This window comes from Anneissia japonica, unplaced genomic scaffold, assembly GCF_011630105.1.
Source record: "Anneissia japonica isolate Jap-2015-1 unplaced genomic scaffold, ASM1163010v1 scaffold670_len1213532_cov191, whole genome shotgun sequence".
Taxonomy (NCBI): domain Eukaryota; kingdom Metazoa; phylum Echinodermata; class Crinoidea; order Comatulida; family Comatulidae; genus Anneissia; species Anneissia japonica.
In genome coordinates, this window is record NW_022693499.1 from 789,138 (window position 1) to 816,260 (window position 27,123).

The following is a 27,123-nucleotide window of genomic DNA, read 5'->3' on the forward strand; positions in this document are numbered from 1 at the left end:
CCTTAATGCCTTCAGAAGAATAACAAAGATGATTTATGATCTCCTGAAGATGACTACAGCAACAAAGCTGAAATATTGTCAACAACACCGTTTATTTCAAAAAATCATTGAATGCTCAACCACAAGCATCAATCTAATGAAACTTTGAAATATTCTAAACAACACAAAAGTTATTTTAAGAATCATCTATGTGGTATATCGCAATCATTTTCTTATTGCTCCTTTACCATGGAAATCTTCAAGATTTAAAAATAAATAATTATCAGGTATAATAATACATTAAAAATACATAAAGGCATAGAATTGCCGATAGTGCGTCTGATCACAAACCAAGACTCTAATTTTACATTGTGCAAATGTTTCACATTCTGAAAATGTCTCGCATTAAATTGTTATTCTTTCAATTTCCTCAATCTGCAGAAAATGCCTAAGAGTAAATGCTATTACTATTAGATATGAAAACATAGTATCAATAATATAGCTATAGAAAACAAATGCTGTAATCTGTGTACCTTTACAGAGTTTTAAGGGCAGATTTAAATATAAAGACTCGGATGACCTAATAAAAGAAGGTAGGTCATTTCAAAGATAAGGCAAGAGGTACAGTAACAAATACAAGGTTCTTTGCCCATATGTTTTTGTGTTTATGAATTAATAGTGAAGGTTATGCGTAGAAGGATGACAAATAATGAGGGACAAGATCAGTAAGTTATGGAGTAATTTGAAAATAAAATCCATTAAATATTATCTAAAATATTTTAAACATAATGTGCATTTTAGCAGGTAGTCAAGGAGATGATTATGAGGTCTCAGGGTAATTTGGAGAGCAGACATGAGCAATATTATTTTAAATTATTTAAAGGAGTTTGACAGTGATATTTGTAGTTGAACAATATATTACATCAATCCAAGGCTTAATACAAGTTCAAAAGTGAGAATTGTAACTTGTGTGTATGTGTGTGGGGGTGTGTGTGTGGGTGTGTGGGGAGGGAGAGGGCATACAAATTTTACCTGGTTCAATCTTATGTATGGTTGCCCTTTTCTATTATTAATTGAACAACTGCCATTTCATAATCTAATAATAATTTTTTAGAAGTCAAATAATGTTGAAATAGATTCAAAAAGTTATAGTACTATATTAAATAACAGAAAAATGTCACAACTATTAAACGGCTTATAAAAAAACATAGCACGAGAGTGAGAATTTCTACCTGATGTTTAAGCCAATGTTCACGAAACACAGGACGCATTTTCTTCTCTACAACCACCTCTTGCATGTCTTCCAAGGAGGGTGCTAATCCGATTTCTTCCTCAAAAGGTAACATGTACTCATCAACAGGGCCTGGGAATTAGGAGGGGAAAGTGGTTAGTACACATAGCTAATGTGCATAGTTAATAAGGTAGTGCGCATAGTTAATAAGATAGTGCACAGTTAATGAGCTAGTGCACATAACCATTAGGCTTGCGTGCATAGCTAATTACCTCACTCTTACGATCATCAACAACCACAAGCATGAAATTAAAGTTGCCGTTTATGGATTCTCTATTGGTTATTCACAGTAAATCAAATCAGGCAAAACAGTCACGATTGAGTACTTTCTGGCCCACTTGTATAGAGTGGGCTAAAATAAAAAAAAAAAAGCTTTTTCAAAGCAGTGTTCCACGATGAAATAAGTGGTTTCTTCCCTAAAACTAACAGCGGTGTGGTTAGTTCATCAGGATCCCCAATTGATGCTGCTATAAACATCCAATGTGATAGATAAAAAAATCATTTTATTACTATAAAAGTCCTAAAATTGACTGCTAGCCAATTCAAGGCTCCATATGTAAACATTTATTATTAATCAATGAAGAAAGTATTGTAATTTAAACTTAAATTAAACATTAATACAAAGGAAGAAATATACAATTTTTTTTGTTCAGGTTTATGAGCTAAATATTGACAGTAAGCATAACATATAAATTGGTATTTTACCATCCAGTTTACACCTTGATGCCAGCTCCCACAAGACCAAGCCACAGGAATACATATCGATACGCAAAAATGCATCGCGATGAAAACTTACTGCGCCCTCCAAAATTTCTGGGGCCATGTAACGTCTTGTTCCAACCTAAAAAAGAAATGATACAGCACTTGTAATAGGTTATATTTTTCATTTATGCTAGACATATATTTATAAATATGTTAGCTGGTTTTTACCTACTTTGTAAGAGTAGTGCCCAAGTCTCTATCGATGGCTAGTGTACACTGTGAAAGTTCAAAGTGTGTATCACTATACTGTGAATGGGCGCTGGCTTGGAGTAAAAAACTTCTTTTGACAATCAGAATATTTCAATAGATGGATTTATTTGGTGTAAACACCAAAGATAAACCACGAATATATAACAAACCACGATACCACTATGATGTACTTAAGAAATTAGATATCATTATTAAAGATCTTTCCCACCCCTTGCATCATGAATACACATCTACCAGATCTGGCCACCTATGCCCTAAAAAGTGCAATACTAATAGATTAAGAAATTCATTCACTCACAACTCAGTTTATATCTATAATGCTAACTTTGACGATTTCCCATTGCAATACCTTGTGCTATAATTATGTGTGTGCTGTTCACCCATTTGTGGTCTTTTGCACTAACCTCTGTATTTATTTTTATATATATATTTAATACGTGTATAAGCATCAGGTAAAAGAATTTTACTAGTGAATTTTTTCAATAAGTGACAATAAAAGTATCTTGTATCTTTTATCTGAAGAAGACATATTTCCAGTGGGGTCCGTTTGGTGGTGATTGGACAGTACGATAGTGTAATACATACTCCAAGTATGGAAATGAACGCCATCGTGTCAGGATTCAATATTTCGACATTAATTATGTCATCATCAGGAATAAAAAATTATCCATATTTGCAAGCTTATATGCACAAGTACCAAAAGTGTTAGACCAATAAAAATATTACCACTGGGCAGTACACCAGGAGACAATTACTATACTATTTTAAAAATAATGTAATACATTCTTTAACATGCACACGGGACCAACTTCTCATCCGAAAGATGGTGCGCTATCGTAACTTGCAATTTAGTCCTCCAACTCAAACACAAGGAGAGCAGTGATGGGAATTGAACCGGGGACCTAGATATCATCTCCATGGTTCAGTGCACACACAGTGGCTACCACTAGTTTAGCCGACTAAGTAGAGCTGTTCTCCCAATTACACCACAATGCATACAGTAGATCTTAATATTTTAAGCTATAGAAATATTGCATAGGCTCATTTCTCAGTATGTAAAGTGTTTACATGCTCATTTTTAGGTTGCATATCGGCGCAGGCCCAGTGTTATACATTGTTGTAGATAGTTTAGAGGGGTCGCAAGTCTCTAGCAAGCTGCAAGGGTCTCCCAGGAATGGAGACAGCATCCTGCAATCCTGCAACCAAGCATAAATTTCCTGGAAAATCTACCATTTCCTGCAAATTCATAATATTTGCATATCTTCTACTTTAAAATATCAACTGTCTCATGGAAGCCGGTGCTGATGGATATCACCATGTGTAGCAAAATAAAATTAAATGTCTTAAAGAAAGCTCAATTAAGCAGATATCCATGGGGTTGGTTAGGGTTACTTCTACACCATTTTATTTCAACAAGCTAATTGATTTGTAACAATCAATTATGGATGACTAAATTTGTGAGGCTTTAAAGAGTAAAGTTGTTTTTGGTTGTGAAAACAAATCATGAACTTTTTTTCACCAGGCTTTTTTATTTCTTAGGTAAAAACTACAAATTTAACTTTTCCATATTAGGATAAAATGACAAGTGATTTTTATTAATTCTGGCAATACTCTATTACCAATGTCCAGATGTTTTTCAAACAGCCATCAAATTATTTTATATGATAGAGGATTATTCATAATTCACTAGATTTATTTTTCAACTAAATAATACATTAGTATTGTTAATTTTGAATGTTTTTAAAGAACTTTAATGTTTTTGCAGTTACGTATTTTTTTGGACAATATTATGGCAAACATCACAGCAATAACAAAACTGGTAATCTCACATTAATCAACAATTTGACAGATCATGTTGCAGTTCAGAAAACGAAAGCAAAATATTTGTTTTATCGATATAGCATCATTTCTATCTAATTTTTTTTCTTATGACACATGTAGGATATTGAATATCAGAGAATTGAAAATATACATACTGTATGGTGACCACTGGATTTGGTTTGAACGCAAGTCAATATTCAGAAAAGACTTACCGTGTAGATTGTTATTTTTATCCAACCTAAAGTATGACAGCATCAGTAAATCATACACATCAAGATGATCTTTCACCACTACATGTCCAATGCGGTTACCTGATAATACCTTGATAATACACAGCTCACAGTTTTCCTTTTGTTTTATTAATGAGTATACTACTGTACGCTTGCACAAATATATTCTATGCTGTGGTAGTGGAATTTTTTTGTAAAATGGAATGTGTTTAGCTGTAAACTGAAATGTGAACTACAGTAGGTTAATTTAAGTTAATTTCATTTGACAATCATGAGAAGTAGTGTGAAGTCTAAAATCAATTATTTTTTTTATAATCATTTTGGTATTGTGGCTAACCAGTTTGCATATCAAATCATATTTGTAAAGGCACGGTATGAATTCCTGTATTATCTTTATTATTGTTTGAGCTCAACTATAAAACTGTAATCAAAAAGACAACAAGTCATTTAAGAGACTTGCAAATCCAACATTAAAATATAAGCATCCAAAAAAAAATGTTTATATTAGTTGTACAATATTAAACAACTAACCTTATAGTTACATTCTATTTTTACCATTATTTATTAACTTCTTTTTCCTAGGATATATTAGATTTGTATTTCAATGTCTATTATGGTGTCAGTACATGCGAATGTGGCATTGTTGAGGCTATGTCATTAAGTTTATCTTATCATCATATCATATCTTATTTCTTTATAACCTCCATATAACTCATGTATTATGTATTACAGTACTTTATTACTATTATTTTATCCATTTTTTTCCCAACATAAGTCAGTAATTACAATATACCTTACATAACTACAGTACGTAATATAGGAAACTATCGTAGAGTGAAGAAGATGGCTGAGAGCAGCAAGACCACATGACAGCTAACCTTTCAAGATGCCATTCCCTGATGATTATTATTATGATTTAATATTAATCTGGTAAACTTATATTTTTTTTTTTTGTAATAATGACCTTTCTTAGAATGGTGTGGAATAGATTTAAGTAATTCAAATTCAGTAATTGGAATTAATCAACGTTTTGACAAATCATGAAATAATAAAAGTTGGTTACCATTAATAGCTTTTGACAAGTATCAACATTTATTTTTATATGGTATGTAGAAATTCAATTCAACTCAATACAGAGTTATTTGGCATCACATAAAAAGCAATTACAAAATATATATAAAATGCGGTAGAGACAGTTAAAAACATCATTAAATAGGACAGATTCCAGGAAAGCCCATGATCGATTTTTGCGACGGGTGACTGGTTTGGCTTGTCTTTGCCACATGTCACTAAATGTTTCTACTGTATATATGGTCATGATGACCATATTTAGGCACGTCAAAATTCAATTTTGTTTTCAGTGTTTAGCTTGACATAGATATTAGCCTGGTTCACGTCGAACTTTATCTAGATATACCCGTCTTGAAACATGATGCCAGCGAGAAGATGATAATGGTGGTACAATACAACAACGCTGGCTTAGATGCCTACGTTACGTAATCGTGTCCTTGTAATCCGAGCCGACTTTACCGTTAAGCAAAAGCAAGTTAATTTACCGTTATTCTAGTAAAGTTAAGTCACTTAACTTAAGTAACTTAATTCCTTTATCTAGCTATAATTGAGTGGTTCACGTCGAACTTTTAACTAGTTAAGTGGATGTATATCTAGATAAAAGTTCGATGTGAACCAAGCTATAATCTTAAAATTAAAGTATCAGGAAATTTTAGCAAAAAAACAAAGTGTGAAAACCCTCCATTTTACTTGTTTACAACTAGTATTTAGTGACTTTTATGAGTACATTTTTAAGGAAAATTTGGTACTGTATTAAAGTCATTGTAAATCAATATGGATTTAGAGGAGATTTGTATGTCTTCAATTACTGTATCTGTAATAAACAACATAGTGCAAGACAAGATGAAAGGGCAACAGATCTAGTTTAATCACTGTAATAGCAGAGGCGAACCTCATATTCACACAATATGTATATACCATGGGATCAAGCGGTGGTCGTAAAAGGGAAATGGTTGTAAAATTAAAGGGTATATTAGGCTCCAAGTGCATGAGAAATGGTCATAAAATTGGAGACTTCATATGCACAATCAGCCTGAATGTTCTTTTATAAGCACAAAAATGAAAACATTCATTAGTGAAATACTGTACTACATAGTTTTTATACTTTGGCCGACTTTCTTGATGAATTTTAAAATATTTTAATACCACCTGTCCCGCTGCAACACTTTTGCCGCCCCTGGAAACCATTCTGGAAAAATTTCACTATAGTTAGCTACGAATTCACTAATTTTGGAGCGGCTTGGTTTAACTCTTTCAAGCACTCCAGTGGGAAAGTTAAATACATTAATAATTACCAGAGATTTAAGATTCAACATCTATCTGCCAGATACTCCTCCAAATGGTCATTAATTTTCAATGTAGACTTAACTGCTCTAGATTTAAGAGTCATTGAAATTCAGTAGTGCTTATGAGTTTGTTTGCCTACAGCATTGTATGTTTTAATACAGTATGTATTTAAACAGTACAATGCAGATCACTAGTATAGCAATATTCCATGTAAAATTTCAATAATATTAACAATGTTGTGCAAGTCAAGTAGCTAGGTGGTATGGTAGGAAAAGGGTGCTCTAACTACAGCTGTTTCGTTCGGGGGTCAGTTTGGTAGAAGCACGTCTTCAGAAATAATGATTTAAAGCACTACCGAGTGCCTCTCACTGGCTGCGACAGTAGCTACATACCATAATGTAAGTGTTTGCAATTCAGCAAAATGATAATGTCATTCAAGGGTTATTCACTTAACTTTACCTACCCCTTTAAAATTTTAATATTTCAGATATGTTGGGAATTTTGGATGGTTGCTAAATAATTTTCATCTGTTTCTGCTTGAATATGAATGGTTGTTAGATAAATGAGGATATGTAAGTTGTAACAAAGCCAATCTTAGACTTTGAAGCTCAGGATGACAGAATGAAGGATCCTGATATTTCATACCTACATACACAGGATGCTGGTTACTTGAAATCACAAAATCAATCCATTGTAAACTACATGGGAAATGTTACTAATAGGTTGTAGTAATTTACCTAAACTTGTATAGTAGTAATTTAACTAATTTTTTTTAAGAAGGCGCTTTTGCCTCATCTTGATTTGTAAATATTTATGAAGCATTTTAAAAATTTAATTAATTTTTTTTTATTGAGTCACGCGGGTATAGGACTTTTGTTCTGACTCCCTCCGCTTTCTTTTGTATATATGTAAATTTGGAGGAAATAAAGATATTATTAAACTGTGATCTACAATTTTACTGCATAGCCTAGAAATTTGTGCCTTTGTTGTATGAATTTTAAACTAGCTAGAAATCCAATACAAATAAAAGCTATGCAGGTGTTTTGATTTGGTCTAATTTTTCTTCATACCTCATATTGGAAGAAAATAACATTAAGGAATTTAAGTTCTTACCTAGACACCTACACAGACTCATTGTAATAATCCTTAACACACCAGTCCATTATTATATTACAGAAAAGAAATTGTAAATGATAGTTTTGTTGACTATTACGAGCTGGAAATAAAAGCCAGCATTCATATACACGTACCACACTGTTTCTTGCTAGAGGCTACAGCCATGTTTATTTCTAGAGGCTTAAGTTACACCCATACCGAACACATGGTTGTAGCTGTAGACAATTAGGGTGGGTAATGGAGATTTTAAGGGTGGGTGATAACACTGGTAAACTCTAAGTAATATGAGTGGATTTTAAGGATAGATAAGTGGTTTATTATGGGTCAGTGGAGGACCATGAAATTAGCTTCAGACTGGGTGGAAAACTTCAAGGCTGGGTGGCCCAGTCCACCATAACTACATCCCTATGTACAGAACGCCTCTGCTCACTTCCCTAGCGTGTTCAGTACAGGAGCTTTTATGAAACAACAACACGTGCATTTGTTCACGTGCAAAGTAATTTACATGTGAGACGTGGCTTTAGTTTATTCTGTGCCACATGACTTTGTTGGTATGAAATATGTTATATTCATATGGCACCAATGTGCCTTTCCAAAAGTTTCAGTATTGTTCTCCACATTCTCTCAATAGTTAGAAAAGAATTCCGACATCCTTTCACATTTTAGAATGTATTTTAGACTACCTACAGTATGCAATATCTCCTTTGTGGTTTCCACATTGTCTCCACAAAATCGACAAACAGGATATGCAACAAATTTTCACTGCTTGCATCAACCAAGTGTTAAAAAATATCATTTGTGGTCAAAATCTGAAGGGCCCTTTAAAAATCCAATTAAAACACTAAATCACTCATTTAAAGGATCAAATAAGGTATCCACTTGGAAATGGAAATGGATTTTTATTGAACTTTACACAATTAAAAATTGTCTCCTCAAGTGCTTAAAGAATGAAAAAAAAAAGAAAAGAAAACTAACCCATGAACTATCCTTAAACTAATCAAAAGCAATTTACCAAAGAAATGAATTAACAATGAACCAGTAACACTGCACTGTTCTCAAGCAATTTGAGACACATGGACAGCTGGAACAGTACTCACAAATGAGACACAAAAAAAACCAACTTTGTTTTCACTGATGTGTACAGAATTTTTAGCATGAAAATTATTTAATTAACTAGAAATTACAAATTGCAAGTGAAGTGCTGCGAAGTACAACTGCATGTAAATGTTCTTCGAACAAAATCATTTATGCGAGTCAAGTGAAAATAATGAATAATAAAAATATAACAAAAACACGACTCATTGTCTATATTAGAACACTTCTCATTGGGTAACAAAGTCGTAATTTTTCATTTTTGTCAAAAAGTGTCTATAGTGGTGAATTATGGTTTCGGTTTTTTTAAATACAGTTTCAAAAATTTTTATGTATGTGGAAAATGTAGTTGATTACCAAAGGTTACAATTTTTATTTTGAAGGCTGCATGGTCTAGGAAGTGTACATTTTTTTATGGGGCAAGTTTCCAAGGTTTTCTAGGGGCGAGTTGACTGCCAAAGAGTGTTGCCAAAGTGCGAGCCAGCGTGTTATTTGATCACAAGTGCGAGACATCGCAAGTGTGAGCCAGCGAGCCATGACAATAGATACGAGACGTTACTCGAGTTGTGCGGGGTATCGGCTGAGATTTGTGGAGTACAATTCAAAAAACAACTATAGGTCTAATAATGAATTATTGTGATGTTAAATAGACAATGTTAGCTATCAAGGAGCGACGTTGTTTTTCATTGGGACCTTCGTCCCTTCAAGGCTAGACCTATACCATCCTAGCTAGTCTAGGCCTAGAGTAGGATAAGGCTAGCACGACATGCAGAGTTTGGTACGTGTTGGTTAGTCTACAAACGTCGCCTAAAGTAATTGATTTTACCCGGCAGAATGAAAGAAGGAAACTCCGCTTTTCAGTCGTCTTAGGCCCTTGTTTTTTGACAAACAATGACCTTTCAGAGGTCAAATTGCTGTTAAGAATATCAATTGGCTGCTTTGCAGCAATTACTAGCCAATTTACTGTAATAAGGGGTTGTAAAGAGGAAAAATACTATGTATCAGAGTGTTATATACAAAGTACAAAACTTTCAATTAAATTTTTAAAAATATTTCTCTGTAAAACATTGTTAAACTAGAGGGCACTCGGAGAGTGCATACCTCCGCCCATATCATAATTCTCCTCGGTATAAATTTCCCCCACATATCGTCCCAATAAAAATAAATAATGGAACAAAAAACAAGTAGACTCCTTGGGATAAACATAACCTCCTGTCAACTTCGTTGGCAGATGTAATTAGTGAGTGAAGCTACTAGATGGTTAAGCTGCTCACCGTCCAATTCCAGGGCTCTGAGTTCAAACCCTATAATAAAACACTAGGAATTTTTTCCATGACCAAAAAAAAAATCAATTCATAAGCCTCTTAATAATGGGATTTGGTATATGTGGCAAAGACAAGCCAAACAAGTCACTCCTTACAAATTGTGTTTCGGAAATACAGTATTATTTTCCCCATTTTCAATGTTAAAACAACAAATTTTAACGATTAGATGGTTTCTGCCTGACAAATGCCCAAAATCGTTTACAACTTTGAAGGCCGATTTCTCAAATACTGTTCTTTAAACAGCTGTATGTTTAAACTCTATAACTTCATTATAACAAAATGTCAAACTTAAATGATTCTTTTACCATTGTATAGTTCTCATTTTACTGTTTGACCTTTACAGTATATTACTGTAATAACTAAAAATTGATTTTTGCGTGGAGTGACTGGTTTGGCTTGTCTTTGCCACACATGTAGAGCACCTTTGGCCTATATGTATGCAAATAAAGTTGTAAAATAGGATACAGTATTTGCTATTGGCAACCCTTGGCCCATGCACCTATACCAGGTAAACAAAATATAAACAAACAAATGGTACTGTATTGAACATGGGGACTGATTGCGTAGAGTCTGAGTATTAAATTTTTATATCGACATTAGTATTAATGCAGTAAAAAATGAAGCTTTATTGTAATCTCTATAAACATATGTGATGACGACTTTGAATTTTATGTTGAATGGTTTGAAATGCCAACTTGTATAAAGAGATTTTGACCGAAAAATTGCCAATTCCAACAACATACATTAAAATAACAATACAAAAAAACCCTAATAAAAATACAATAAATATAATAACAATATGGGAAAAATGTTATTGAAAACAGATATGATGCGTGGTAATGTAGTAAATGTAGCAGGCCCGGCAAGAGGGGAAACTGTAACTGTGGCAGGGGTTAGTGTGGGCCCCAGTTACGAGCACAAACTGCGAAAAAGATTGCGCCAAAGGCGCCAACAATTTTTTTGGGGGGGGGGCTGTCAATCCAGAGGGACATAATTAGGGGACCAATGCCATTATTGAGGGCCCGTGATAGTAATTATTATTTTTGAAAAAAATGTTGAAAAAAAAAATGCTACCTGCAATTTCTATGGGCCCCTCTGGTAAGCTTGGGCCCTGGGGATCTTTCCCCCTGCACCCTCTCTCAATGGCACTGAAATAGTTATTATTTACTGTACATGGCATTGTACAGATACTGTAGATCTGATTGAATATGTTCTCTTTTAAAATGTTTAAAAGTTTTTATTCATAAATCAGCTTCCATATGTGAGGTATTGCGGCAAAATTAGTTGTTTTGTACAGTTAATTGGGTCATTTTGATCTGTAGCATAACTGATATATGGTTGATGATAAATAAAAAGATTCTGAAAAAAATAATATATTACTATACCTGATTTTGAGAATCACAGGGGTTTTTTCCAAGTTCAAATTTAATAGCCAAACCAAAATCAGCAATACAGGCAGTCATATCATTCTTCAGTAAAATATTTTTACTCTTGAAGTCGCGATGGGCTATGGAGGGTTTGCACGCCGACCCCGCTACAAGAATATCCTCATGGAGGAAGGTTAATCCATGGGCAATCGATTCGGCAATTTTGCACATTTCACTCCAGCTGAGCGTGTTTGCTTTCAAGTAGTCGTAGATAGAGCCATGAGGGTGGAATTCGGTGATCAGCCATAACTCTTGGTTCAAACCCTCACCTCGCATTTCCGAGCTGATGAAGTGAAGCAGGTTGGGGTGGTCCATGTGGGGGATGCTATATATTTCTTGTTCCAACTGCCACGAGAGTTTGTCCTGGAGTGGGAAAACTTTAACTGCAACATATTCATTGCTCGTTGCCGATGTTTCAGCTTTCCAGACGGCACCAAAACGGCCTCTTGCTTTGATTTCAATCAGCTTTAAGTGTGTGGTTTCTGAACCAGGTGGAGGAGAATGTATTAATAGTGGTTCTTGTTTCAAGTCCATTTGATACGTGGTGATCTTATGCCGCCTACAAATCCAATAGGCTACCACTAGAATCAGAGTGAGGGCAGCCAATGGCAGAAGTGAATACATCATCGTCAAAATTAAAGTGTCTTTCTGACGTCCTGGTAAAACGTCTGGTTCTGTTTCACCTTTGGATAGAATAACAGTGTTTAGGTAAGAAATGACACAACGAATGTAGTTCATATATATTTAATTTAGTTTATGCAATCAACATTAAAATTCAGTAACAGGAAAGTATTCGTAAATAAATTAAATAAACCTGTAATTCTTGCCCCGAAATCTTGACCTAGACTCAGAAATACCGGGTTGGTGTCTGGCGGGGCGATAGTTTTCCACCATAGTTTAAGGCTTATATAAAGCTCCTAGAGGGATCTGTGATCCATTATAGGCGATATATAAACAAAATTTTAGTATTATCATTATTACATAGGACATCAACAAAAAATATCTGCAACAAAAATGTGGTTCTTGATGGGGGTTTATGAATCATATATTGTTATTGTAAGGCCTCATAAAAATATGATTAGATGACAGTACCCTCACCCACATGGAAAAATGATGAGGCAGGAAAGTTTTTTAGCCTGTTCCTTTTCAAGCCAATCTGATTTTTGGCAGCGAACATTTCTGGTAGTGCAATAATACAATGGTTTCCTTTATACAGTATGATTCCTTTAACAATTATTTAAAAATTTGATTTTATTATTAAAATGCTAGTCAATTTCCATCCATATCGGAAAAAAGAAATAAAATATTTACCATATCCAACAAAAACTGTAGGAGAAGGTCTAGGATCTGGGATGTGTGTGAAGTTACTATTACAATAATCTTTAGAACAGCAGCAGAAAAGTAAGTGTCCATTCTTTGGTTGCACCTCACGACTAATACAATGGTCTGTATTCGTGCACTTATTGGTCCAGCATCCCTGCAAGCTAATTTTCCCGGACGTTTGGTTCCAGAGTGTAAAGCAATGTTCTGGTTCCAACTCTTTGTGCTCACATACTTTACTGCCTGTGCAACCTTCTTTCCCCTTTAGACATTGGCAGGATAAAGTTCTTTTCGGTTTAACGGTATTAGCATTAATCAGCAGTAAGGTTCCTGCAAAGAAGAAAAAGAATCATTGATTTTTAAACTGTTGAGGTGACGTGAGTGCTCCTAGTATTGCCAGTTGACAAGCGATTAAATAGTCAAGCGACAGTAATAATTAATTAATTTTGATCTATTAACTGCAAATACAGTATGTCGTGCACACTAACATATCTCAAATTATGGTAGTGTTTTATGGCAACTTGTAGTAGATAATCAACAGTCAGAAGCCCTTTAATGCTGAAAATTGTATTGGAGGGGTGGGCGCAAAAACACTTTCTTTTTAGTTTCTTTGTCATCCTTTCACCAAAATTAACATATTAAATCGAGCTTGCAATTAAGCCTGCTTACTATTTGTTTTTCAAAGGGTATTCATCAGACTGAATAAAAATAACCCATAATCGATATTTTGCAATGAATTTAGCTTACATCAGACACCAAATTTAGACAACTTTCATGTGCATCATAAAGATCACTTTTTAAAATTTGCGAACAAAAAATTGAATAAAAAAAACCAGATTTTTAAAAAGATGCTGGTGGGCAAACAAACAATTTTTTTTTAGGTAAAGCGCTCCATTGAAAGTTGATATAAGTGCTACCAACAACTAGTTAAAGTCAGCAGTAGTTATGCTTACATACTACAGTATAGGCCTATATCCACTTTATCTGTACACCGAGCCCAATCGCACAAGTAAATATGCAACTAGGTAGTGGAAGTTGCCCAGAGCACTTATGTCGCTTTCGACTAATTATTATCTACGACTAGTTGCCATACAATGCTACCATATAGTTGAGTTTAGTTGAGCTGAGTAGAGTTGCAATGGCAACATACATAGCTTTAAATATCCAACTTTAAACAAAAACATCAAACGATCATTCAACTCAATAAAACTTTATTATCCCACAATGGGGAAACTCGTTCAGCCATTAGACAGTAAAATATCACAACAAAAATATTTATCTTTAACATTATTCATGTATGAATTACATAATTCATAATTCCTCTATCACAATTGAAAATATACAGCTTTGAATTGTACAGTACGGTCCCTAATTATTAAAGCAAACTTTAAGATCTAATTACAATTCTAAGTCCAGTACATTGTGAATAATAAGCAACTGAACAACCTCTGTAATTATTATACCCAGAAAAAAAATCTCCCTTTAATAATACTGTACAGTATCATTTAATAAGCTAATTTGATCATTAAGACAACATACTTTAAGCTAAACAATAACATGTGTCTGACACTCAAGTCTAAATAATCCAAAATCTTCAAAAATCTACAAATAGGTCACATTCAACTACAAAGATACAGTACTGTAGATTGGTGGAGGGATAAAATGGAAAGGAGGTACAAACTATAATTAGAGATTTATTAAAGTAAAAGGAAAGATAAACAGGAAGAAATATAAACTGAAGAGGAGAGAAAAATTAGGCAAAGGAGATGAATGCCAACTAAGTATAACATACACTAACTGATTTTGGATCCAATGACATTCTAATCCATGAAAGACCTTAGTTAATACTGTACTTCACTGTTACAATGAAAAAAATAAATGAAAAAAAATTATATACAGATTGTATCTAAATCTCTATATGCACAGCACAAGGATACTTTATTATGGCATTTTTTAGAAATGTACAGTTACTCCTAACTGTATATGCACAATTTGTACTACGGTTTTTCAACTCCCTTACATTTTGCTATATCTTTTCAATATTGTAGGAAAGGTACAATATTGTTTCTACAGTAGAAGTCTGGCCCAGCAGGAACAGTTTGGTTTTCCAACCTTGAGGTCAGGGTTTCAATCCCTCGCTGTGCATTTCGCTTGTGTGCTTGAGCGAGGCACTTTATCTGCATTGCTTCTCTCTACCCAGGAGTATAAATGGGTACCTGAAGGGGTTCGAGTGCAAAATGAGCTGAAATATTAATGCAGCAAACTATGGAATTTCCCGCATAGGCATCGTTCCAATGACTAGGGATAATAATGTGGAAAAGCAATCTGAGATTTAGTTGTATAGAGCGCTATATGAAAGTCTACATTATTACTATTATATCACAATTGCTTGTGTCCTTAAGGCACTTAATCTACATTGCTCCTCTAGACTCAGGAGTATAAATGGGTACCTGAGGGGGTTCGAGTGCAAAATGCGATAAAATATTTCTTGCAGCAAACTATGGAATTCCCCCCAATAAGCATCATTCCAATGACTGGGGTAATAATCTGGAAAAGCTTTCTAAGATTTAGTTGTATAGAGCGCTATATAAAGCCTACATATTAGTATTATTAAATTATAGTTGGCCTATACCTCTACTAAACTTTAAGCTTGCTTGACCTGCTATAGAATTTCTAGATGAATTAGGAATGTTTGTATTGTAATTAAAGAACAATTAAAAACAAGATTAACATGTATTTTGCATGCATTTTTCATTCTGAACAACACGATCATTAATGTTTGCAAATTGAGAAACACACCTCTATAAATTATGATATGGGCGCATTTCTGCAAATAGTCTTCGCTTAATTTCTTGTTATTTTCTTCAAACACTTTTTACATAACATTTACAGGATAAACAAATCAATATATTTTTTTTTTAAATGCATAGGGTTACAGGTACAGTAACAATAAATATAAACTGTACACAGAAAATAATTATACAAATTATAGAAAATTGCCAATAGTCCAGTACAAAAAACCAAAATCCCAACCCCACACAAAAGCTATTAAGTAAAGAGTATGAACAATCCAGTGATAAAATTTGGGTACTTCTTTAGGAAGTACCAAATTTAATCACTGGATTGTTTAGTACACTCAGGGAACCTCCCTCTCAAAATATTATGCATTCCTCAACCCCCTACCCCACAATCCAAATCTATTTTGCAGAATTTTGTACAGTACAGTACCAATTACAGTACCAATTTTTCCAACATCATTATTACCATCATCATCATCATCATCACTACTACCATAATGCATTCTACTAATGTGAAATGTATGAGTGATCTAAATTTAAATAACCACTTTGAATAATGTTGTCCAACTCACCAAGAAAAAAGATGACAATGATCAGCTTGATTGGTTTTGAGCTTGACATCGTCATGGCAACACACAGGTTGTTGTCACAGAATCTGAAGGACAAAAAAAAACATATGCACTCACTCATATTATTAATACGATTTCAACAACATCAACACTATTGAAGTAGGTTAAGTCTGATAAACACATTACTCTAATTGAAGTACTCTACCACTAAAGGTAATACTGTTTACCAAGAAGTGAATTTTCTGTTAATTTTCTTATGCTCAAAGGGGAAAAAAACTTTGATTGGATTTGATATATTTAGACACATTGTCCCTGGAATGTTGTCTCTAAATGTCTAATGTGCAGAGCACGTCCAGGTCGAATTTGGAATGCCGCAATCGTTATTGGTTATGTATAAGGGCAGCCAGGTAACCTGAAAAATGGCTCCCTATTTCTCGACTGAGATGCGATTCAGAATGTACTGTAATGCCTAGGGTTGGGGTGATGGCACGACGCTAAAGTTTTAATTTGATTTGATTTTATTTTATTCAGCATCATAAAATATATACAGCACACATACAAAATAAATAAAATTGATAAAAGTTCATAATAAAGAGTCCAAAATATTACAGATGATACATACTGTAGAAATATTAAAATTTGCAACAATGGAAATTCAGCAAGAAAAAACAAATGAAAACGATGCCCGGAACGCCCATAAAGTCCTAGGACTTAATTTCCAATGGGGTCCGATTAAAAACAACAGCAAAAAATGTGTGCGAACATCTCCCCATTCCACAGCTAAAGCATAGTTATTTAGGTAATTTTTAAGTTTTATTTTGAAAGTATTGAGGACTTGACAAGATTTAATTTTCATCGGCATAGAGTTCCAATTTTTTATTGAATTAAAATAAGGAAGTTGTATATGCCAATAAAGTAACGTATGGTATTCTATAATTATAAGAGAGCTACTGTATTTCTTGTTTTATAATTGTGGTTTATTCTTTTTGAGAAATTTTTAAAACGTGACATAAACAAAGAAATTTAACTCTGTCTTGAACGTTAAGAATACCAATTTCAGCTAATTGTGTTTGGCCAATAAGGGACTGTGGACCTAAGTTTTTTATAAACCGAATCATTTTGTTTTGAGTTGTTTGCAATCTAATCATTAGTTTTTTCTCAATACCTGAAAACCATGACGAGGAAGCATAGTCAAATAGAGGGTGTACTAACGACATGCATAACATTTTCCTACAGTAAGAGTCAAGGCACGAGGCTTGACGGTAAAGATATCTTATTCTCGAGTTAGCCTCTGAGATAACTTTTTTTAGCAATCAAGTTACCAGTAACATGCTTGTCAATTTCTATGCCGAGATATTTAACAGATTCTTTTGCTTTAAATACATTTCCAGTGCATTCAATTTGGGCATTCTTAAATTGTTTTTGTAACCTTTGCTAATTCAGATCTACTGTAACCCTGTTTACTTTAACAAGTTGTGACCGGTTTGATAGATATGATTTAAACCATGCACGTGACTTAACTCCAATCGATTTATTACAAAGAATCCCATGATCAACAGTGTCAAATGCCTTTTGAGGACCATTTCGGTAATAAACCTATTGATATTTTATTCTTCAGATGGTCCAATAGATGGATAAGACAAGTATCTGTTGAATACGATTGTCGAAATCCATATTGGAATTCGAATAATAGATTATTATATTTCAAGTAATTTGACAGTTGATCAGACAGTTCTTTCAAGAATTTTTGAAATACAACTAATAATACTGATTGGTCTATACAGTAGTTCTCTACTTCAGTGCGATCATATTTTTTTAAAAGTGGCGTAACTCTCGCCATTTTAAAATCATCAGGAACCACATTAGATTCAATTGAAAGACTGACAATGTGTGTAATGGGCATTTTTAAAATAGAAAACCCATCTTTTGAGAAATCTTGGAGGGACATTGTCCAGGCCACAACTTTTATTTGGATTTAGTAGTTCTTCAATGTACTCCTCGTCAATTTTTTTGAGAACCAAGGGATTTAATTTATCAACTTTGTTCTTGTTTAAATTTTGATAGTTTGGATTTTCCGTAGGACATTTATCACTAATGTACAGGTAAGGCAAGTTACGTTTGTAAAATATGAGTTCATATGATTAACATTGTCCTTAGTATCAAAAGAGAGTTTACCATTTATTTTTAGTAAAATATTTCGTTTAGTTTTATTTATATCTTAAAAACCTAACTTCTTCAAAATTTGCCACAGTTTTGAAGGATTGCTCTTATTATCATTAAGGTTGTTCATAAAGTAATTGACTATGGCTTGTTTAATTGTTCTTTGAATTTTGTTGCGTAGTTTTTGGAATTCTTTAAGATAATCACTGTTATCCAGTCTTTTGTTTGTTGTTTTATTCTTACAAGTTTCAAAGGGGCAATATTATTTACCACATTCATAAATATTCTAACAAAATTTTTCCAAGCCACATTATCATCAGATACAGTAATCAACTAGGACCAATCAATTTTAGAAAGAGTATCAACAAAGTATTTTGGACAGTAGTTTTTATAAATCTAATTAATATGTATGTTTATATACGAGTTGAATTTAATTCAGATTATTTTTTATTACAAAAAATCATATGATGATCACTTATACCAATTTTGATTACTCCAGAATTTGAGATACTCTCTCTATTGTTGCATAAGATATGGTCAATAGTAGTTGACGTATTACTTGAAACACGAGGGGACATTTATCATCATAGAGTACTATACATCCAACAGTACTCCATTATGCACCTGCCACACCATCTCACCCTACAGCTCAGTTGCCTCTTGGATCCACTCAATTAAAACTTTGTTTCAATATTGGCATAAACATTACAGATAGTAAAATCCATAACATTAAAAAAAATCTGCCTGTAGGCAGGTACAATATTAACAAGATATCATGTGATAACATTTCAAAATTGATGCATATTGAAGCAGGGATGAAAAACACATCCACCTTGCATCATCAAAACAACACAAAGCTAACAATGATCGTCACAGGTTTGTTTCTCATGTAATCATTGACTTCGGAGACATTACAGTATGTCATGGGAACTACATATACTGTAGTTCATTATGGTTTTAATTATTTTTTTATGTTTCACAACTTTGCTGTAAAATTGTTCATTAAATTTATCAAATAATGCATTATTCATGAAGTGGAACCTACTGTATACTGTAGTACTGTATTCAATTATTATTCAATGCGTAATTATTATAACAAACACACCTATCAAACCTACATGATCAATAACTTTGCATATTTCAATGGATGACATTTTATAGATAATTCTTTGATGTTAATGACAATATTTATTTGTCTGTACCTGCAACACTGGTATTCTTTTTTATATTTTGTCTATAGCATAGCATTTTATTTCACTATAAGTCTCTCTCTAATTAAAGACCCCTCCGAGTAATGACCACATATCACCAAATTAACTAATGTCTTTTATCTTTATTATTCTAATTTAAGACCAAAGCTACTAAAGACAATGGAAACCCTGGTCCCAAAAGTGGTGTTTAATTGGATATATATTTTGTGATTTTAATTTTCTGCCAGGTACAATGCATTTATGACGGGCAAGTATGATTATGTGATAGTAATTGTTATTGTCGTGATGGAATACACAATAACTGGATTTGGGTCAGGAGAATCATGTAAAGTTGTAATTTTGCCCTACCTGACGTGGAAATGTACTGAATACTCAGTACGTTTAAAAACAATTCCGAAAAAAATCGCAACTATGATTATGTACCAGGTTTAAAATTAGTCTGTTTCCATCAAGTTGGGTGATGAGTGTTTTTGGATTAGATAGAATAACAATCAAAACTTTTTGGATGATGTACAAGTATGATTACTGTATGTACCAGGTTTAAAATTGTAACTGTATAATTAAGTGCATACAGTACAACATATATTTTCCCATTCTACTGATAACAGACCAATTGATTTCATCCCAAACATTAGGGACGCCAATCTTGCCTATCATTAATAATAATAATATCAAATACTGTTGCCAGTTTTATTTACTTTTCAATGAGTCATCACCCAACAAACTGTGCACTGGTGAACAAAGTCTGGCTACAGTACTGTATATAGTGATTATATCTCATTAGCGCCTTTAGTATACCACCAGTCCATCACATACGTAAAACGCAGGAAAGCACTAAATTGCTTTCCTTGGATTACTAAGGAGAGAAATTGCTCCCCTTGAAAATTTCACAGCTTTGAATAGATGCCCCCCCCCAGGGGTGGATCTAGGTATCCAAAAAAGGGGAGGGGGCGATCGAGAGACAACATTAACCTAGGGTGATCCGGCATGCCCCCGGGAAATTTTGTTTTCTAGATGCCCGGAAAAAATAACTTCTTAGGCATTTTGGGTGATCAAAAAGTGAGGGGGGGGGGGAGAACCGGTTTGCTTCCCTCAATCCTCCACTGCCTCCCCCTCAAATAAACTCCCACTCCAGAGCCTCATTTCGAATAAACGCCCAGAGGACGCGAAATATCGCGTTTTTTGCCGTCACCTGTGTATAACCACACCTATTTTTAAGCTCTAAACTGTTTCTAAAATGTTAAGTTTTAAATTATTTTGAAACATTGACATTATTTACAAACATTAAAATAAAACAACAAACAACTGGAAATACTTGTATTCTTTGGAAAACTCATCAAAACAACGTACTGTATTACCTAGGGAAATCCCCATTTTTCCGCCTAGACGTCCATGAATTTCCAACCGTGTCGGTTTCAACAATCATTAGTTAAGTTTATTTCAATATAAACATTAATTTAATATACTAGAATATAGTAAGCATATTTATTTATCTATTTTCAATCAATAATAAAAGCCGATGTTGACTTCAAAATATTCTACGCCTTACTAGCCATTACTACTCAGCACCTACTGTACTACTCTAACGAATCACGTAATAACATCGATCACGCAAAACAGAACCTAGAAATACCACGGGATACATAGTTCATGCATGGGCGGGCAGATAACGTAAATTACAGTAAAAGCAAGTATTACAACTTGAAGAAAACTCATGTTTTTATAGCACACATTATCTTTAAGTTTTTATGCTGAAATTATAACGGTGAACACTGCATAGCGGTATCATTCTTTCTATAACATTACAAGCGAACTGGGTTCAAACACGTACAATGTGTTTCAAACATTGTTTATGAATGAACGTACTGTGAAAATACATATTTAAACAACCCAAACCATTCCTTGAAAGTCATAGGAATCCTTGTCGCACTGTAGTGTGTATAATTACTATACTAGGCCAGCAAACCTAGGCTAATTAATTGGGGTAGCCTGGGCCTAACCTAGACGAATTTCGCCTCCGCGGTTCGTAATCTAAAATTTTTTAGGAGCAGGTTGATGACCAGTGTATAGGCTACACCCTGAATTTTGTGGTGGAAATCGCGTATAAAATTTGCGGCTTTATACACCGGAATATATTGTAGCTTTAGTTGCAAAATTTGATAGATTTTGATTATGGACAATGTTTCAAAATACAATTTTTGTCATTTGTTTTAGTTGCCTGGTGAATCAAAGAGCGCGGTTAGTAGGCTCTCCTGAACGCATGTTCAGGAGCGCGGAGGAGCGCAATTGCGCTCGCGCTCCTTAGAAATGATGGACTGGTATACTGTAGTTTACAATTGGGATTAAACGAAAAAACCCCCATAATTTAACATGTAGTATTGACCTTAATTACAGGTATGGTAAACATACTGTAGTACTTTACTATAGATCACATGTTTTTATTGGATAATCAAGATAAACTGCTGGTAGCAATAAATATCAATTTACATCATTATATTTCATCATGCTGCTCTCAATGTGTATTATAATGTTGTAATAATTGCGATATCACTTTTTAAAGACACTTACGATGTCTGGCACCACCCTAAAAGTGGTACAGCCTACTTTTGTACGGGAATCAACAAATTCTTTTTTAATATTATACTAATGTTTAACCTTGTTAACATATTGGAAGAAAATCTATCTTAAAATATAATTAAATGATACTCACTAAAAGTTGAAATTTGATATAGACTTATTATAACAATTAGTCTATAAACCAGAAAGCAAACAAGTTCAAGTATTCACTGTTAAATGCAGTATGCCGTCAATCACTCTGTAGGGAAAAAAACAGTACAAAATAGTCAGTGCTCAAAGGAATGTACCCATCTTGACCGAGTAATGATCATTTGTGACATAGAACCATGAAACACATTGTAAAAATGTTAAAAACTATCAGCCGGAAACAGGTGTAATATACTTCTCTTTAGGTCGCACTAGAAAAACAAGCTTTGAGTTTACGACATTCGATAAGCTGGTGATACATCAAAATAAGGAATCATTTTACGGTGAATCCTCCAGCCGTTGGGCAATGTGGATCATTAACAAATAGAATGACATTTAAATATGATGATAGGTTTACATTTCAAGCAAGGTGATACCACCCACCTCACAGTGGATTAAATCACAAGGTTGCACAAAAAATACCCCTGAGCACTCCCTTTCTGACTATCATTTAAAAGAGGGGATAAGGGAACTTTTCAAATTTAAATAATTGAACAGATGTTTCATAAATAATGTTCACATTTATTTACAATATAAATTTGGCAAAAAAAAAAAAAAAATCAATTGCCTTTTTAAATCTGTTGTTTAAATATGATTTTAGTATTTAAAACCTACAGTACAAGAGTAGATCAAGCAGGAATTTTTGGCTGGGCCCTTACAAACCCAGTTCAGCTACAGTGCAGTGCACTGCTTGGTGAATTGATCAGTTCTGTACCTTAGTAAGCAATTCTATGCTAGTTTTTCAAAAAGTATAAGTACTGTGTTCTTCAACATGGGCCAACTTGATCAATACATTAAATAGCTATTCCAAAAATTGTTGCTTAATGGAATAAAACTAGCAGTGGCATATCTAGAGGGTGCACATCCTCCCCACCCCCCATCCCCCCCAAAAAAAAAAAAAATCATGCACAAGTAGTTAAAAATCCACTTATTTTTGTGATCTGGCACCCATCACCTATGAATTGAGAATCCCCTCCCCCCCCCATGACCTCTGCACCCCACCATTTTGAAACTTCTAGAAATGCCACTGGAACTAAGGAACACACAGTTCTTCATGGTTCAGCATTGCTCTCAATTTATAGTATTAAAGTTCATTGGATCTGTTTTCAATGTACTGTAGGCTTATACGAAACAGCGGTGAATGGGATCCAAGCTTGGCGATTGGGGCGCTAACCCCCTGATTGCAGCAAAAAATCTATAACAGAATGTGAAACCAAAATTAAATGGACATAATTTGAAAAATGATCCCAACAATAGGGAAGAGAACACAACAACATCCCCATTTTGAAAATAGGTCTCCGAATCGGGCCTCACAACATCCCTTACTACATACTGTACACTCCTGTGGAATCAAGAAATCAAAGAAAACCTTAAAAATTAAAATCTGAATACTCATTAAAACAATTTAATGGTAATGTAAAATGCACAGACTACAAGAATGGTATAATTATTTAAACTTCCATTAATTATAGTGAGGAATTTTTTTTTCTTGTTCAAAGTTTCAGTTGAAGGTACAGTAACAAATTTACTGAAATATTATAAGCATATTAAATTCTTTTAATGTTCAAGCTTGTATTTTATATTATCTTCATTTTTTTCTCATCAAAATACATAAAAAGAAATAATAATTGAAATTCACCAATGTCACTTGAAGATGTGCAGGTCTGCATTTTGTACTGTACTGTAGCACATTGAAAATAGATATTTACTGACTGATCAGAAAAAATGTTGCTCTCATTGCCAAAAATGTTTAATATTAAATGAGACATAGGATTACTGGATTAATGACCATAGCCAACCAATAACATTGGATTAGCCATACGTAACAAAGCTCAAGTCCACCAAACTATGATTTATGCTCTGTTATGTACTGTAAAGGCAAAAAGAAACAAAAAAAAACTCCATCATAAAAAAACATAGGAAATGATGAATGGGTGGCAAACTGAACCAAGACTTAAGCCTGGTTCTCACGAGCCCTGGTATCCGGATCGGGAGCTAACCGTTAGCGATAACCGTTAGCACCCGCGGGAGAACACCCGATCGGTTAGTGCTTACCGTTAGCGGTATCCGGTTAGCAAGCGCTATCGGTTAGCACGTTGATCGCGTTTCTATCATTAACTAATCACACGTACGCATTTACAATTTCCAGTTTCTTGTTGGCCATGAATTCGATCATCATATTGTTAGTATCCGGATCGGGATTTTCTCGCATGGACGCACGGCAGCTAACGGTTAGCAGGATCTGGATCCTGCTAACCGTGGATCCTGCTAACCGTTAGCTGCCGTGTGAGAACATAGCCTTAACGGCTGGCCTGAGCATTTATATACCTGCTGCCAACTTTGTTGGTGTCTGATGCAAAGACTAAAAAAAATGTATATAGTACCCTCTATAGAATAATCATGAAATAGAGCACCCTCTGTTTTTTTTAAATTGTAGTGGAACTGCTATGGATTTTACAGTCGTCAATCAGTATACCTGTAGCTTTTTTAGAAGAAATTTATATGGCCTACATTCACATTTTAATGATGAATTCACTTCATTTTTATTAACTTTAGGATTTTATTATCGGCCCATAGGCCTACATTTTATCTTTATACACATTTTTATGATACGCGAGATAATACAACATTTGTAGACGTGAGACGTAAAAAGTGGATTCTCATGCACGAGATTCATGCATTATACGTGAGACTTTGACGGTGAATGTTAATATGTTAGGCCATCACAAGTTTAAATGGATGAGGCTCTTCAAGGCTCTTACACTCTGAATATTTACTTCAATCAAAACTGTTCATAGACCTAGGAATGTGAAGCAATGAAAATATAATAAACAGTAACACTAGAGCCTCTATAGATTTGGAAGTTTGAAAGTTCCATTCATGGCTGAATGAATCTTGGTACATCGTCATAATTAATACACACCATAGAGGGCTACTGTAGACTTATGCTAACTGTAGCTAGCCCCAGAGTGTAAAATAAGGGCTGCGCAGAGAATAACTATATCCTCTGCACAAAAATTAGGCGTAGAAATTTGTCTGCACATTTAGTAAAATAACGGCCGATTTCCATGCATACCTTGCCGAAAAATCAGGCCTTCGTCTAGGGCTACATGCATTATGCACTTAATTACCATTTTTATACAGTACAGTAGGCCAGGCCTGAAGTCTGCATAATAGTATTTTAATTGCGTGGATGATACAGCAAAAACTGGATTAAATTTGCGTACAAAAACAGAAAAATAGGTGCGCAGAATAGTAAATACTGCATAATACATTGGTTAAATAATAAGATTAGGTCAAAGCCAAATTTTTTTAGTTTGTCATAAGTTTTTTGGTTTTTTTTGCATCTCCATTTATATTACCAAATGTTCTTTTTATAACAATACATAGGCCAATATAAAATAAATTAAAATGTACTGAATAATGTGATAATTTAAATAAAGCAAACATATTATTGTATTCATAAGGCCGACAAAATTACTCATTGCATAGATATTAACTAAAGAAATTATTAACTACAGTATAATTTGAGGAAAGAAACGTTTTCAACAACTACCGGTATGTTGAGGTGAAGCAGACACAGTTTGTATATTCTTGTTTGTTGTATTTACATTGTCGATTTGATTAGGCATGTTTATAGAATACACAAATAAATGGAAATAGTAAAATGTATAGTTTAAATAAAATTTATAGGCCTACAATGTTAATGGCTGTTTCAGGCTTCTTTTGATATAAGTAAGCCGGAAATTTCACTCACAAGGCCTACGATATTGTTGAATGGAAACTAACTATAAAAATCGGAAAGAAACGCCCACAAACAGGTTCCCAGTACTCTTTAGGGTGAAGCAGACATCCTTTGCACGCCGTCTTCAGGAACTTGTTCGTGCACTACTGCAAAGAGTGAAGTATAGGTCAGAGGATAAAATTAGACTGGCTATTTTTTAGGTGCACACACATGGCATGGCAGTGAATGTGTACGCGTGTGTTCACCTCTCGTCTATGGTTCCGATTTAAAAAAAAAAAAATTATTCAACTTTGTTTAAGCTTTAATATTACATTTACCTTATATGGACAGGGCCCCTGCCGGCAGGAGCCGATCATGAGATGTCCGACAGGGGAACCGAAAATGGGGCCCATCAAATTAACATCGCCTTAAGGGGATGTCCGCGAAATATTTGTTTTCTAGACAGACGCAACCTCTCCTGAGGCATTTGGGCAATCAGTTTTTCCCCCTTTTTTAACTTCCTATTAAATTAAATTCATAGCCAGGTTTCAACTAGGGTGAGGGCCTAAGATAGGCAGTAACAATAAGGAAAGGTCGGACCTAGGCCTAGAGATGTTCAGGCAGGCCTATCACCTAGGCATAACTAGTTTAGGTATAGGCCGGCCTACTACTACTACTCTCTAGCTAGGCCCTCCGGCTTCGCTAGGTTTCAGCTAAGGCAGGGGTACATTTGCTTTATGATTTTACACATAAAGAAACCTACCGTAATCTGTTTCCACATCATGATTATATCACAGTGTTTCTACAAAAACAGCCAGTATGTCTCGCTAGGCTAGGCAGTAGTTTGGGACCAGAGCATCAGTCGCAATGGATGTACCGACGGGAAAAACGTAGGCCTCGTCAAATCAATCAAACGACGATCGTACACTGCTGAGGAATCTCACTTCGTACGTCGTATCTCTGAAAG

General features: G+C 34.3%; 1 protein-coding gene across 1 annotated transcript in view; it reads right to left on the reverse strand.

The window, feature by feature from the left end:
* The window catches only part of LOC117100762 (activin receptor type-2B-like), a 32,358-nt gene extending 5,235 nt beyond the window's left edge, over window positions 1-27,123 (reverse strand). The window contains exons 1-7 of the mRNA XM_033240571.1: window positions 26,920-27,123; window positions 22,380-22,484; window positions 16,302-16,384; window positions 12,923-13,261; window positions 11,570-12,294; window positions 1,976-2,111; window positions 1,212-1,342 (exon numbers count right to left, since the gene is read on the reverse strand). Coding sequence (XP_033096462.1) covers window positions 1,212-1,342; window positions 1,976-2,111; window positions 11,570-12,294; window positions 12,923-13,261; window positions 16,302-16,356 — 1,386 coding nt within the window. The 5' untranslated portion in view covers window positions 16,357-16,384; window positions 22,380-22,484; window positions 26,920-27,123. The remainder of the gene's footprint in view (window positions 1-1,211; window positions 1,343-1,975; window positions 2,112-11,569; window positions 12,295-12,922; window positions 13,262-16,301; window positions 16,385-22,379; window positions 22,485-26,919) is intronic.